This window comes from Mchenga conophoros, linkage group LG22 (assembly GCF_057382185.1).
Source record: "Mchenga conophoros isolate Kocher_MC1m ecotype Shallow Benthic linkage group LG22, M_conophoros_male_GT1.1, whole genome shotgun sequence".
Lineage (NCBI taxonomy): Eukaryota > Metazoa > Chordata > Actinopteri > Cichliformes > Cichlidae > Mchenga > Mchenga conophoros.
The window spans coordinates 13,275,948-13,292,857 of NC_140546.1; the positions used below are offsets into that span (position 1 = coordinate 13,275,948).

The 16,910-nt window shown below is 41.4% G+C and overlaps 1 protein-coding gene across 1 annotated transcript in view; it reads right to left on the reverse strand.

Moving 5' to 3' along the window:
- Window positions 1-875: 875 nt before the first annotated feature.
- med30 (mediator complex subunit 30) overlaps window positions 876-16,910 on the reverse strand; it is a 49,530-nt gene continuing 33,495 nt past the window's right edge. The window contains exons 5-6 of the mRNA XM_085262931.1: window positions 2,128-2,211; window positions 876-1,282 (exon numbers count right to left, since the gene is read on the reverse strand). Coding sequence (XP_085119057.1) covers window positions 1,211-1,282; window positions 2,128-2,211 — 156 coding nt within the window. The 3' untranslated portion in view covers window positions 876-1,210. The remainder of the gene's footprint in view (window positions 1,283-2,127; window positions 2,212-16,910) is intronic.

Here is a 16,910-nt window from a genome sequence, read left to right on the forward strand (position 1 = left end):
GTACTGGGTTCAAATCCACCATCTGGCCGGGGCCTTCCTACGTCAAGTTGTCTGTGCTCTGGCTTCCTCACCCAGTTCAAAGACATGCAGTTTGTAGGATTAGGTTAACTGGTGGTTCTAAATTACCTACAGGTGTGAATGGCTGTCTGTCTCTCTGTGACAGCCCTACAGGCAGTGTATCCTGCTTCTTACTCCATGGCAGCTGGGGCTGACTTCAACAATGCACGAAATTAGAGCTCACCCAGGCCTTTAAGAAATGCCTTTAGTTTAACCAACTGATTTGAGTGACTGCATGGATAAATAAAGCTGGGATTCATCTGATTAGCCATGAAAATGGATGTTGTGTTTTGTAATACTACCACTTAAGAGAAGTGTGTACAATATAAAAATTAAAGGTCCCGGCACAGAACCCTGAGGAACTCCATGACTCGCTGTGTGAGAAAGATTCCTCATTTACATCCACAAACTGGTATCAAATGCTGTACTGAGGTCCAGCAGAAGAACACAAATGAATTTACCATCAGAGAGTATGAGGAGGGTCCATTAGTACCCTTCAGTTGTGCTTCCCTCAGTGTTAAAACAGCAACACTGTGGGAAATGCTTAATGAAAATACAGATTAAATAAACCAAAAAAAAAGAGTGATTCAAAAAATAAAATCACAGGAAGATTTAGTTCAGTTGTTATAGGATTACGGATGTAAATAAGCTGTTTTACTAAAATCTTGTTTGTACACTTGGCATACTAATGTTCTTGAACATGTGTTGTCCCCATTACTTACAAGAAAATGAAAATTGGAACCAGATAATCGGTTGGATTAAAATACAAGCTAACATCCACTTTAAAAAGATCAACATATTCACAATAAGTCTCGTGATTTTGCCACAGTGTTTTTTCTTATTGAAGTTCACAAGTACAATATACATTTGTAACATAGGCATGTAACAGAATATAAGGATTAAATAGAATATATCAATTTCTCTACAGGCATAAACCCTCTATTGAGCTAGCAGCTACAGACAGATAAAACATTAACTCTTCAGATTAACTGAGAAGGAAAAAAATGCTGATTGTAATGTTGAATGTCGAGGTAGACAGAATATTTTCTGCCATGCTGATGACACCGGTGCCCTCCATCCCCTGGCTCCTCCATGGGATGTCTTGGCCTCATTTGTCTCCTCTCGTGTATCCTCTGTTCTTTAATGTCTTCTTTTAGAAGCCTTTTGATATTGCTAGAGTACCAATTCCTTCTGTGAAGCACTGCTTCAGCCAGTCTGTGGTAACCTGTCATAGATCCAGTTTAAGAACCCATCACCAATCCATTATCTGTAGTCCATGTGTACCTGTGGATGTCCTACATACAAGGTGCAATCAAAAAAAATCTGAGCTTGTGCCTGTTGAGAAAGAATCGACTGAGACATTGATTATGTGAATGTGAACGGGTGATTAAATTAACTTTTGTGAGTCAGGGGTCATTGATATTTTTGTATCCACGTGCAGGTGCACATTTATGCTGTGAAACAGGCACAGTGTCTCAGAGTCTGCAAGCAGATCTATCAACAGACTCCAGAATGAGCCAAAATCTGTCTCGCAGATCATCGATTTTAGTTGGCTGTTTTGCTTTGCCTTAACAACTAAACAGGTTGTTTTTGCAGGAGAAGAACCTAAAGTGCCAAAGCATGAAGTGCAGAACAAAGAGCATGCTTTGCATTGTTTTCTTCAACATTCAGTGTGTGCACTGTGAATTCATCCACAGTGTCAAACTGTCAATGAGGTCTGCAGCAACGTCCTGAGGGAGAAGATTCAACCAACACAAACTTTGGCACGACGGCAGCTCGGTGGTTCGTGGTGACATTGCACAGGTTCTTTGGCCACACTGACACACCCACTACCCACCCTATGCCTCGTGTTGTTGCTGAACAAGTAAGTCCCTACAAGCTGTTTGCTTAGATCATCCTTGCTCACAAAATGAGCTTCATATTAAGCAACAGCTGTTATTTGGAAGCTGTGGATGAGATGCAGCCTGTCGTAAAGACTACTTTACTTTTAAAGATTTTATAGATACCGTCTCTAAACTTTCTGATTGCACCTTGTACACGTGTGTTTGTGTGTGTGGCTCAGCTCCTGACAGCCAGCATGGAGTTGATCTCCCAGATGAGGTTGCGGAGTTGGTCCATGATCTGTTTCAGGTGCTGGTTCTTCTGCTTCAGCTTCTGTAGGAAAAACATAGAAAAGAGATGGGAAAAAGCATGTTTTAGATACAAAAGCAATAAAAACTACAAATGTGAGAGCAGTTTGGTTACTGAAAAAAAAAAAAAAGGCCTGCTTAAACAGTGTAAAACCAACAAAGCAATTATATACACACACAAATAATTACAGATTTGTTTGCAGCTACTACCCACAACAACACAAACGCTGATTCATACCATTTACTATAACACTGTAAATCCTTGTAACATAAATTACTTAACAAACGCTACTGAAGAAAAATAAATTCCAGATGTGATCTCGCTCCTAATGACGCTGCCACTTTGCCGCTCCCATTAGAAAACAAGCAAGTTCTAACCACAAAGTCTGGCTCGACAAATATTTTCAAAATTAGTATTAGTCAGTTATTCTGAAGGCAAATAAAATGTTAAAATACGCACACACACAACTTTTGACTGGGAAAGGCTTTTAGTGGGGACACTGCTGATACTTGGGCTGGTGTCAAAAATCACTGCCAGATTTGGGAGTGGTTTAGAAAAACGTCACGGTAAAAGGCGCAGGATTACGTCACTTATTCCTCCGTTCTACAGGGCTCAATTGTTCCTACAAAATGAGTCACATGGTGGCAATGTGCAGCTTGTTCCTTAATTAAGATAAACAACCCGCTTTAACCCTCGAGGGGCTTAGTTTGTATTTAACTGGTTCCTCCAAAAATCTGCACCGTAAGACACAAGCAGGTTGCGGATATAATTTTTTTAAGCACGCCATGCTTCGGTAAACTCAAAATAACATTATCAATAATTTAAATGGTAGAAAGTGAATTTCCAATATTTTATTCATTTTTCAATGAAATAAAGTGTTTTGTTTCTTCAAACTTGGCCTCTGACAAACAAAAGTACAGCTGAGTGCTTTTCTGGTTGTTTGTGTGTGGTGAAACCCTAGAGGGTTAATTCGAGTCAATCGTTCATCCACCATCCTGCTGCTATAAATGATCGGCAAAATAAAAAATGTGCATTTCTCTGCAGCTGAAGATTGTCTCCAACAATGAACCATTTAATCCCAGTCTGTCATAAACTACGGAGCCCCCACCTTTTGGTTAAAAATGATCCTTGCTGTACTTAAACATTTTGGTGGTTTTAATCTTATTGCTAAGAAAAACAGTGCCAATATCTAGCAGGCATCACGTTTACCTTGTTCAACATCTTACTTTACTGTATTAATTTTATCCCACAACTTAGACATTCACATTACTCACACTCTCATTACACATACATATAGGATCTTGGGGGTGGGCACGATACACGGAGTCCAAAGTACCATCAGGGTGTACACCCCACCCCTGGCATCGTTGCCCACCTCTCAATTTTAAATACACGTAGACATTGAGGGCTAGCAGGAGGGACCATGCGCTTACCTGCTGCTCTCTGGCAGGTAGCTCCAAGCCCTCCTGGGTTTTAAATGCACCTTAGAACACACATGCATCAACACTACAATGAGCGGGTGGAGGGAGGTTTGGAGTCTTCTCTCACCCCCGTTCTCTGCGACCTGCTGGAGCAGGGGGGCTAGGAGGAGGAGTTGGCCGTCCGACTGCGGTCTGGAGTGTGGGGCCTTCCTGCTGCTGCGGAGTCGGGGCGGTCTGCCTCCCCCCACCGCAGGGAAAAGGGAAACACCACCTGGGTCTGGGTGCAGTTCCCCCCTCCAGGGGCGGGGGCACCTAGACCCGGTTTGTAGAGTACGCTTGGGGAGTGTGATCGTGTGTACAACGTCTCTTTATGTATGTCTCCACGTTGGTTGAGTGTGGAATAAGTGCATATGAGAGCATGAGGGTGGGAATGGATGTTTGTATCTGTGTGTGCCTGTATGTCTGTGTCTATATGTCAGGTTGGGTGTCAGGCGCCACCTCTCTGGGGACATCTCAGGCCCTCCAAGGTTTGGAGGCCTATCTCCCCCTACCACCACTTCCCCTGCCAGTGGCGGACCCCCTCAGACATCGGTGCGTTGGTGGTTCTTTGTGTCCGGGGATGGGCGTCCAGGTACACACCGGCTCACTCCTTGGCGGCCGCTTATCGGGGCCTGGAGCCTGGGGCTCGCTCGGGCCACTTCGGAGGTGGGGTGCCCCCGGCCTCTCGGCCTGGGGCTCGGTCACTCAGGCGCAGCTGGCTGCCGGCGGAGCTCACGGGCGCGTCACTGCAACCCCCCCTGGCTTCTGCTCCGCGGCTGCTGAGTGAGCCCTCATCTGGGACTCTCCTCAGCTCTTTCCGGGACAGTGGCGCAGCTGCCCCTCTGTTGGTCTTCCTTGGTCTCTTGTGTTCTGGGGGCCTCTGGATGTCTGGAGTTTTGATCTCCTCCATACCTGCTTCATGCCCTGGAGGACGGGGCTGTGGCCCCCCCACACCCTCTAGCAGATTATTACATGAAGGAACCTTTTAAAAAAACAAGCGCGTCCATGCTCACAGGTGTACACACGGGTGATCACACCCACAAACTACACCCTTTTTGGCTCCTACCTCAAAGCACACTGTGTTCTGTTGATCTTATGTGCTGCACAATAATGTTTAACATTTAGTATTTACTGTCATATTCCCATATATCATTGTGATGTTGTTTATTCTATTACTCTTGTTCTCTTCTGCTTGCTTTCTTTTTTCTTTCTCAGCAGGTGATCCAGGTGATCGATATATGCATTTTTTTTTCTCTGCCCGTTCTGTTGGTTTTTGTCTTTTGCCCTTCTCCCCTGTCCCTCTTCTCAGCTGTTTCTCTTTCCCTCTTTCTTTCTCCCCTTCTTTCCCCCAGTCAAGTCTGTCCCGTATTCAGTAAGTGAAAATAAAATAAACAATAAAAGGTGAATCAAATGGACCATATACGGCAAGGCTGGGATGGTCAATTTGGTAAAGTAAATCCGTTGGGCATCTTTCTTTGCCTTTAGACAACAATTCTGATGCAAAAGAGCCAAACGGGACAGGCAAAAAAAAAAAAAAAAAAAAAAAAAGGGCAGGGTTGTCTTGTTCTGTGGCGTATGAGCCAACATAACTCTGTGATGATTAAATGACAACAAATAACCGCAAAGTTGTTTTTATAAATACTTTTAATTACATTATACATGTTTGGACAGCTATTTTCAAGGGGTAACTATCTGCAGTACAGACTTTGATGGAGTGGAAATATTCTCACACTTTCAGTCCAAGCTTCTTCTCTTTTTTTTTTACATGCTTGTATTTATTAGCCTCTTTAGTTGACACAGAGACATATGCAGTTTTCACCTTCACTTTTTCCATCCAAACTTCAGCTGAAAACGTGCTGTAATTGGTTTGCCTCAATGCTATGTTGTTCACTTGCACACAGATTTTCCATACGCATGCCTAGTTATTTGTGAATATCTGACCTATAACAAACAGCTGTTGGCTGGCTGCTTAGTTCTGCCTCAGATGAGAGCAACCTCTTTGCCACAGTCGACATACAAATAAATAAACCGTTTATTTATCAGGCTTTTAAACAACATCGAGCTCGTTATACAGTCGTTAGGATGACTTGTGTCATGCATCAGTTTGAAATGTCATCTTGTGACCTTATTATCCCCCGTTGTTGTGATTAAACCTGTATTTGTGACTCTCTTTGCTTGTGTGTGCGCTTGTCTGCAACAGGTGTTGATACATATTAACAATATCTCAGGATATTTGTCCAGCCTGGCGCGATGCATTGTGCATAATATTGTCTCAGCTTGACACTGTATTATAAATGAACACAGTTCATAAAGAAGAAAAAAACAAAAAACTTTACTGTATTAACATGCTCACATTTACTAATTAGCATCAGTTCCTTTGTGAAGCTGAGTGGTGTAGGTAATCAACATCTGATTGTGAGAATTCGTCCTGGATTGTGGAGAAAAATCAGCACTAAATGCAACTGCCTGTTTCCTGAGCTGCGCAGAATAAGAAGCTTGTTTTTCACCTGAAAAGCTGTTAAGTCTGTGGAAACAGAAGAGCTGTGTAGGTGCTGCTCTCTCTAATTCAGACTTTAGATGTACAGCTGCTCAAGTGGTGATTATAACTGTCAGCTGAACAATTCATAATCAACCGCATTAAGTGAAGAATTGAATAAAATACATTAGGAAATGTAAGGTTAGTAGCTGATGTCAAAAAACATATTCAAAATACAAACTGCCCATTGCTTAGATTAGGGGTAGGCAACGCCAGGCCTCGAGTGCCGGTGTCCTGGAGGTTTTAGATGTGTCCATGATACATCACAGCTGATTTAAAGGGCTAAATGACTCCTCAGCATTTCTTGAAGTTCTCCAGAGGCCTGGTAATGAACTAATCATTTGATTCAGGTGTGTTAACCCAGGGTGTGATCTAAAACCTCCAGGACACCGGCACTCGAGGCCTGGAGTTGCCTACCCCTGGCTTAGACCCAGCAGGGCGTCGGTTTAAGCCGAGTGAGCTACCGGGCTGAAAATATACTGGCAGAAAACCTAAGAAAAAATCAAAACTCACAAAATGTCACTTTCATTGAGTGAAACTAAGACTGTGGTCAAGATGAAATCAACAAATAATTCAACAACCATGTAACGGAAGCGAATTCACAAACCAACTTATGTTTAGGACAGGGGTGTCCAACTCCAGGGCTCAAGGGCCGGAGTCCTGCAGGTTTTAGATCTCACCCTGGGTCAAACACACCTGAATCAAATGATTAGTTCATTACCAGGCCTCTGGAGAACTTCAAGACATGTTGAGGAGGTAATTTAGCCATTTAAATCATTTATCTCACTGGCTTGATCTAGAACTCAAATATTCAAAAGGTTTCAACAAAGCTGTGAGGCTGAAAAATGAAGCCAAAAAGTGCAGTCTCTGTAACGGCTGGCTCCAGTCCTCACAGACTCCCATGTTAAAGCTTCCAGCAGTAATGCCATTTCATTTTTGACTTTCTGCTTTTCTTCAGATTAGTTTCCTGTCAGAGGCCAGACTGGAAAATCAACACAGGGTTGGACCATCAGGGGTGGACAAATATTAATAATATTCCCAAGGGGCTACAAGGGAAACTGGGACTCTTGCGGAGGGCCATCCCAACGAACTAAATTCATCTTAATATTAATTTTTATCTCTTTATCTTTTTCTGAACTGCTACTGGTAAATGTTGGAATTAGACCCCAGTTGAGGTCCCTTGAGGAAATTAGCTGCAGAGCATTGTGGATGGACAGAACATATGAAATGTGTTTTGTTTTCCTCTTTCTGAAATGTGTATGGCAGGAGGCTTAATAAAAGCTTCAAAGCCACATTTAACTCCAGGTATTTCTCTCGCACACAATAAACAAAGTTTCCTCACCTGCCTGCTGACATCTCTCCCAAACACTCCCTGCTTCAGCTCACTTCATCAATCCTCGCCCCACTAATCGCTAAACTAACACACGCATCTGGCCTGTTTCGGGAGGGTACCGGTACATCACAGAGCAGCAAACAACACAATCTCCCAGTTAGTCACTCAGGGTTTTGTTCGCTGATTGCCTCTAAATGCCGCACCAAGATCTCTAAGTCAACAGCTGCCATGGACTGAAGTGCCTCATTGCCCAAGCTTTATACATAAACAAATAATAGCTCCTGAGCTGCTGTTGCTGGAGAGCCAGAAGAATAAAAGTGAGTACAGCTGCCAAATGTGCCTTTTGAAAAAATAACTCTGCCATTTGGAGGTTTGGGCAAATCAAGCAGCAGCAGTACATCACAGCGACTCGCTCAGCCGCTTCTCCTCTGATAGATATCCAGAGTGAGTGAGGGGGAGAGAAAGAGGAGAGCTCCTTCACTCAGGAGCTACTGTATCTGCAGTGCAGTGAAATCTATTAAGATTAAATCCATCTCACTCTCTCGCTAACACTCCTTTAGCCATGACTAATTACCAGCCATTTTTGCAGCGCAGATAACACCTTGAGCAATCGATTTCACACAGCTCTTTTAATATCAACTGTTTAGCTGATTGTCCTTGAAGATATTCCACAGTGGAACATTTGGAAGCCTTCCAGTCTTTCTCCCCCTCACTCTTCCCCTCTCTCTGGGGGGCTCTAAAAGCATCTCAAGCTCTCTTACTCCATCCTACCTTCTATCTCTCCAACTTACACTTTGAGTCTTAAGTGTGTGTGTGTGTGTGAGAAGATGGCAGTGAGTGTGTATTAAAAGGGATATGCCTCATTAATCTGACAAGCAAGTCTTGAAATAACTCGGTCATTTACGTATTAATGAGACGATACCCAGAGTCTTTGTAATCTTCCTCCAAGAATACAACGTTGCTCCCCTTTTTTTTTTAAAAAGTGAAACACTTTTTGCTCCATGAAGCTTCAAAAAAAGGAGCTGCACTCAGAAATATGTTTTTCATCTTGCTTTTTAAGAATAAAACAGCCACATATGGCTTCAAAGATGCATTTTTTGTCTTCACTTTTGAATACAGACTCTTCCACAAAATTGTGCCCTATGCTTTTTTTGAAAGCAGGCAATAAAATTATACATTTTTCACAGTGGAAATAAGACTATAGAGGCAGCAAAGCCTTCACAGCACATTTATTATAAAAGGCTCGCTGGCATATCTTGATATATGAATAACAAGACTGCTATTATCACAGTAATGATTCGGCAACCTCAGGGAGATATAATTTCATTCATAACCTCATAATTAGCGGAACTCTAATCCTTCACACCTATAATGCAATATTTGGAGAAAGGGTTTACAATAGAGAACAAAGAACTCTGAACTGTCTCCTCTTTGTCTGAATTACCAGGCGTTTTGCACACACTTCAGGAATCCAGCAAATACGCTCCCTCGTTTCTCTATGTTCGGACCCACAATAATGTTCTGATGTCCTTTCAATCCACAGCAAGAGCACTGACAGGCCATCGCCCACTGCAGGGTGGCCAGTCAACAACTCATGTCTGTCTGAGTCCTGTCTCCGAGGGCCTCCTGCAGACTGGGAGACTTCCTACCTGCTTCGTATAACCTGGAAACGCTGGTAGTAGTCTGCGGTAGAGCTTAAAAGAACAGCGACCTGAGATAGAAACTGTGATTGGCACGCCCAGAAGAGAAGCAGCGAGATGAGGGGAGTGAAAATAATGGTCCAGAACAAGTGTTTAGGTTGTGATGTGTGTGTGTGTGTGTACATGGAAAGGGTGGGAGGATAAGGGTGTGTTTGTGTGCATCAGTCTCTGTCGTGCAGGTGATTTATCCACAGTTTTTACTTTGGACGTTAAAAATCAGAATCAAGACATCTGTGGTTTGCAGAAATCAATGATTCAAAAGGAGAACGCAAGTCACGCTGTTACGTTAAAAAAAAGGCTTTTACTTTATCTGCTGTGCGGACAGAAAGCCACTGCAGCCGCGATCACCGTTTATCACAGAAGCTCGGTGCTGTTTGCAGGTTCTGTATTTGAACATAATAACACTGCAGCCAAAGCCATGTAACAACCGCCTCATCTTACTGCATATAAAGGGGAATATGGCAGAGGTTGACAGGTTTTTGATTTGGAAAAAGAGTGAATCAATACTCAGCAAAGGTCAAATAAATATGATTTTTATAGAGAGAATAAAGTCAGGTCAGTGCATCGCTAGTATGGGTACCCAACTGAGTGAATTTGTTAGTGTGTGTGTGTGTGTGTGTGTGTGTGTGTGTGTGTGTGTGTGTGTGTGTGTGTGTGTGGAATCTGAGAGTAGGAAGAGAAGGTCATGCTAATGTCCAACTGCAGGACGCTCTCAGGTGCACTTGCAGAACATCTGGGCAGAGGACAGGCCGGGGTGAGATGTGTTTTTCAAAGCACAGGCAAGTTGCACGCAGAATGAGCCTTGTAAACAAGTCACATGGACTCACAGAGCTGTTTATCGGACACAGTTTTGGGAACACATCATCTAAAGAGATTAAACATTTTGGCAGCAGTGGGAGAAATCCAATTCCCATCCCTGTAACCTCCACTAAGTATGAAAGACATGTCAGAGTACCTGTCTGTGTTGTACTTTACCTCTGATTTATACACAGTAATAGCAAATTTCTATTTAAAAAAAGAAGAGGAAAAAAACATGCTTATGAAGACGGAGAAACCAGAGCCAAAGAGCAGCGTGACCTTTTTTTTAAATCTTACTTTTAAAAAAAAACACGTTATTTTGAAGAAGACAGAACATGCAGCAGAACAAATGAGTAATAAAACCAAAAGAAAGAACAAAAGCAATATTGTATTATATATAATATTAAAGAGTATGACTTTGTGTGTGCAGGAGTGATATATCTATAATGTAGTATATTAACCTTTACAGGACTGAGTGGAGGATATATAATACTATAGATGTTTGCTATTAGGTGTTAGCTGAGCTGTTAAATCATTACACAGGTCATATTATTGTCTCTTTATGTTGTTTTGTGGGTTATTTCTGTTTATGTTGTGTTTTATTGCGTTTTCGCATTTTTCTATTTGCTGGCATTTCGTTAAGTTCCAATGCGTTTGACCTCCCAGGGCTACTGTATAATACGCTCATGTTCCCTTCTATACTTCAGACACTTCATAAGATTCTCGTGTTGTTCTTTGATATGAAAGTGACACAGATAAGACGAGCAGCTACAGTATCTGTGTCACTGTACGCTGCTGCTCTGTAAAGAAAAGAAAACCATCCTATACATGCTCTGAGCCACACACTGATGAGATCCATCAGTATCTGTAGCTTTTATCCAGACAGTATCTGGTATCTTATTCACCATCAACTTAAAAAAAAACTACCAGTTTGGATCTCATGGAGAAAATGACCATTGATTATTCAGAGGTCGGCTGAATATGTCTGAAAATGATGAGATGTACAAATAAAGGACACGAAATGGAGAGTGGACACATGAGGTCTTGGTTACCGAGCCATATACCAGTTTGTTTAATGGATGAAGGATATTTCTCTGTCTCTTCCATCCCTGTCTGCCTTTCTCTGATTTCCTACATCACGCTCCCCATCCGCCCCACTCGTCCAAACTAGATCAAAGCTGCTGTCCCCGGTAGACAAGTGAAAGACAGAAGTAAAAGGGGAGGAAAAAAATGAATTTTTCATCGAAATCACTACATTAAAATTCAGTTCCACTGAAAGTTTGCCACAAGAGAAGCTCTAACGACTATATCTGTGTGTCATGTCAAGACAGATTCTGACTCAGGCCACCAAAGGACATTCCCTGACCTGAAATCCATTAGTGACAAATATATTCATACATTCACATCAGTGTAGGCCCACTGGAGATTGCTTTCGATTAAAGTGAATAGCTTTGCGCACCTTCAATACGGCATTCATCAACAGTCAGGCGCAACAACTCAGCACAAAACCTAAATCTGTAAACACTCGGGATTTGTCGAATGTAGGCCATCAAACAACAGGGCGTCTCCAGGGTTATCGAGCTTGATAATTGCCATCTCTATATGAATTAATTCTGCTGCATTATTTCTGTGTTAAAGCTGACTGGGGAGGGGTTATTTTTATCCCTTAGACATTACAGAAAAATCGAGCTAATCTGACAATTATATTACTGTGTGAATAGGATGAAGTATTCACCTGCTTTTTAACCATTTACCGTGTTTCATCTGCAATTAAAAACACGACCACCACACTTCTTTGAGCACATTAAAATCTCTTGTGGGCTTTTTGATGAAGGGCTGGAAAGAAAAGACTTCAATTAAAAAAAAATAATACTACACACACACACAGAGGAATGTAGCAAGTGAAGCAAAAACCTGCCTTCACTCAGGATTCTTCTGCTAATCCGGCCTGTCGCCGGCAACTCAAATCACAGCTTTTACTCCAATGGATCTGGCTGGGAATTACAAGTGTAAGTGTCTGTGAGTGAGGAGAAGAGATTAGAGAAGAGAAGAGAAGAGAAGAGAAGAGAAGAGAAGAGAAGAGAAGAGAAGATGGGAGACCTTTTTACCCTTTTTTAAACAGTCATATGAATGATTTTTCATGACATATGACCGCTTCTATATCATCATTTGCAACTATTACCATCCACACACTCAAAATCCTTTGATCTTTTTCATCATGCCTGACATCAGCCATTATAAATCATAAAATAAATTAAAACCTTCAAACACTGTCAGTCCAGCGAGAGAGCAGCAGGTATTCATGCTCTTACTCCTTCGAAAAAATAATGCAAAATCACTTTCTGGGGGTTGTTTTATTTGTTTGTTTGTTTAACCAGAACTGGATGATATTCTAATCATAATTTACTCCAAATATATGGTTTTCCACTTGGTTTAAAAAAAAGAGACTTGTGCTTCCCATCTGGTTGTGCTAACACTGTACTGAGCTTTCACTGCAGACAGGGCTCAGGCAGCTCCTCCACACACCATGAACCAAGCGAGGTAAAGACACAGAAAGGTTTTAATCAAGACTAAGGTGGTTTGGAAGAATCAGTCCAAATGGAGTTTGTGTCAAAGCAGCACTTCAGAACCAACAAACCTTGTGTTTGACTTAGATCAAAAAACATTCCTCAACAAAAGTGACATTAAATCTAAGCCAAAAGCAGGTATCCTTTTAGGGACCGACTATATAGCTAGGTATGCAGACAAGCATTTCTGAATGTACAACATGTTAACCCAGCAGCAGACGACACACTGTGTGACACTCCAGCCATCTAGAGTAAACTGAGGCTACAATTGACACAAGCCCACCCAAATTAGACAATAGAAGATTAGATAATTATTGCCTGGTCTGATGAGTCTCAATATCTGCTTTGTTCAGATCCCTTAGTACTAACAGAACATCATTCATGTCCATCCCTTTATGACCACAGTGTACCCATCTTCTACCCAACCAGGTAATGTATCAAAGCTCAGGTCATCCCAAACAGCTTTCTTGAACGCAACAGTGACTTCACCGTACTCGAATGGCCTCCACAGGCACCAGATCTCAGTCCCATAAAGCACCTTTGGGATGTGGTGGAACAGCAACTTTGTAAGTCTGTCATGTCAATCTAAAAGTGTTTCTAACCCAGTGCCAACAAGGTGTACCTAATGAAGTGGCCAGCGAGAGCACTGCAAACCTATATAAAGGAAATATAATGATATACCATAATACTGCCAGAATGTTTTTAAAAAAAAATTACCAAGATAACAAAAAATATTTATTTTAAAGCACAGAAAACCAGCAAGTAGGAAGACATAAAGGAAGGGAAAACCATCTACCTACAAGTTGCTAGCTTACCTAGCATGGGCTAGCGTGCTAGCTCAGAAATTCATCAGCAACACTGGTGTGAAGGCAGTTAGACTGGTGCTTTGTTCTACAGTAAAGTAAACTGACCGTGCGGTGTCAGGGCGGTGTCAACTAAAGCTTAACACATTAAAAAGTAAGAAGGCACCACCTTGTGGCTATTCAGTAACTGTGCTTTATAAAGTAATTATTGACAGCGCTGAAGATTACTATAAATTTTAAAATAAAACAACATAAATCATGAGAAAAATGACCCAAATAGTCTAGCTAGCAGTGGGTTTAGCCAGTCATTGATACATATTCGTCTAATCGCCCAACCCACAACTCGAAGTGAACAAAAACAGCTTCTGCCTTTTCCACAAGGTTTGCTAAGGCTAAAGCAAACCCCCTGGCTATCCTCAGACAGCGAGATTGAGATTGGGTGCCTGCGCCGGAGTGAAATTTAATTAAATTTTATTATTCATAACAAGCGTGACAGGAAACATGGAGAAGAGCCACAGCTATGTGTAAAGGTGCTCTTTTTCCCCCAGAATCCAGTGATCCCCTAAATTATGTAGAAATGACTCATTTCCTGAAGGAATTGTAACTCTCGTTCAGGAAGAAGAATTAGGACAAAGCAAACTCATGGGGCCAACACTTTTAGCATCGAGAGTGTCTACAGTAAAAGCTTCCAGGCTCTGTTCTTAAAGTGCTATAATCTCTGTCCATGCAGCCATAACGCTGATGAGCATAAAATCTTTTCGGGACCTTCTACTGATTATTTCGCAACCTAACTTTTGCATATTTATTACAAGTGAATGAAAATGGCTTGGGTAATCAATCATTTAGATTGTTCCACAGAATATGCAGCATGAGTAAAAATAAGCTGCAATGATCTGCAGTCACCAACTCCTTTAAGAACTTAGTTTAAAAGTGGTGCACAGACTAAGTCCACTGGTGATATGTGGCAAACTGCCAGTAACGTGACTGAAAACGTGAGTGTAATAAGGCTATGGGTTGTCCTTTTGATTATATCATTAATCGCTGCTTAACTGAAGCCGCAGATTCCTTACCTCACCTTAGAATGTTTAGTAAGGTGCGAGAATTTCCCTACACTGTTTGATTGCTGATTGCATTTTATGTGCATAAAAATAACAAGTCGAGATATTTATTTGTAAAGCCAACAGGAAATTATTCAAGGACTACTTGAAAAATGATATCTGTATCAAAAATGTAGTTTTTAAGAACAGGGTTGTTCAACTTATTTATCTTTTCATGCTTTGTTCAACATTCCTGTAATATTCAGTCAAATACTTTGTTTGAATTCATTACCTAGTAACACAGTTTCTGTTATAGCTGCTTAAATGTGAGTTATATTATATTTCATTTAGACACAGTTAAGTCAAAAGTTACAGCGATTCTTAATCTGTCTGCATTAATTTATTATTTGTGGTATGGGAAGGTCCCAGCAGCAGGACCCCCAGTCTGGAACAGAGCAGGCATCAGTAATAACAGATAAGGGCTATGCCATATCATCACATTTAATGCGATAAACTGTCACATCACAATATCACTGACATAGAAACACCACGCTTTTATTTTCCCCCAAAACAATGAGGCAAGCCTAGACATGCTGGAAAGCCAGAGCCCATGTCATCACCTACTAAGGATTTTTTTTACCTGTAAAGGGAGCTACAAAAAAACAAGCTTGTTTTACCACTCAAGGCAAAAACATAGAATCAAATGCAATAGCTGATAGGTGCACTTCATTTGACAGGTAGAGCAAATAGTGGATGGAAATTACTGACCTTGCTAAAAGAATGGCAACGGAGAGACCAAAAGGTAGAAAATATTTTTCATTAAACATTTTTTATGTGACAATATTGTGGAAGGTTAAGTTACTTTAGTTATTGTTAAACTAAACTATTAAGCAGCTATTTGTAATACTTCTTTTTAAATATTTATGGAAAGCACTACGTGGGCTCATGCTGTATTACAGTGCATAATGCTATAATGCTTCACCTGCTGGCACCTTGTTTCAGTAGATTTATACTTTAAACTCACTGACATCACTAACACTAGCTCACTGATGACGGATGAAAAGCCCTTCATTTATTTGCACTAAGTAACTGCTGCTGCCTGCAAGCGGCACTCACCCAGAAAACATTGGTCAGTATTCATTTTCTATATCATGTTAAATATCATTGCAAATTTCACTGCAAAATTGTGATGTAGATTTGAGGCTATAATAAATAGGATATTGATTCAGTGGAGGAGGAGGAGGGGGTGGGCTGGGTGGCAGAGCAGCTTGCAGAGGACACGGCAGAAGTAGGCAGGCTAAAGCTTGAACTTAAAAAGCACACAGTATATGAGATTAGCCAGAGGATGTGCAGGAGGGTATCAGTTGAGCTATCAGCTGTTGTGAACTGGCGCTGAGATCAGCTGTTATCAGCTGATGTGCCAGAATTACAGGCTCGGCTTGACTCCATGCCCGGTTTGTACTAAAGGCAGGCTCACAGTAAAAAAAAAAAAAAACTTTCACATTTTATCAGTTTTTGAAAAAGTGAGACGTTGATTATTTTTGTATGTGCAGACCCTCTCCTACCTTTCCACGTGCATGTATTTTTACCTAAGAAAGCATTCAAGATTCAAAAGCACAGTCTAGTTTCAGGCCACTGTGCATCTCTGCGCCCTAGCCAGAGGCTATCCAGTTGACAGCATTTGGAGAGCAGACAGAATATTCATGATGCAACCTTGATGGTATGCGCCAGCACAAACATGACAACACAGAGCATCACAACTGTATCACATGCTGCCAAATAGAAAATATTAACGATGGAAATTTTTACACACAAAACAATATAGTTCACATTGCACCACTAAACTATATGCATAATGTATATATATATGATGTATTTGCTCTCGTATCGCTTTGAGCTCACAAATATTGGACATACACGGTGAGTCAATACGTTGGGCAGACACAGCAGGAAACTCATTGATTTCTGCTGTCCAAATTAGACATCGCAGCTCTTGTTTCACAGTGATTAGCGCCGCTTTAGAAAGTCTGCTGCAGTAAATTCCCCTAAGCTGATTAATGTATACGATTCTGAATGAACAATTTAACATGAATGCTTCCAGATTGCACTTGATGATGTGAGTCCATGTGTATTAAAAATGTTCCACCAAAGTAAAATGTCACTCCCTGATAAAACAAAAACAAATTGCCACTCTACGGGAACTTGTAAAAAGCATAAGTGAGTTGGGGGTAAGTAAGAGGCTTACTGCTCTGCGCCCTGCCTGGGGAACCCCGTGACGCTAAATGGGCCCTGGTTTACCATCTGACAGTATACCCACGGGGAGCGAGGCCAGGCAGCTTTAATTTGCCTGACATCAGTTAAAAAAAAAAGCCTTAATTGACTTTATAAACTTTATGGCTTTTTCCTCAATGGGAAGGTTTAAGTGCGAGTGTGTTTTGTGTTTAGCATGGGCTGTCTCAGGAGAGTAAAGGCCTTTAAAGGGATTCTGA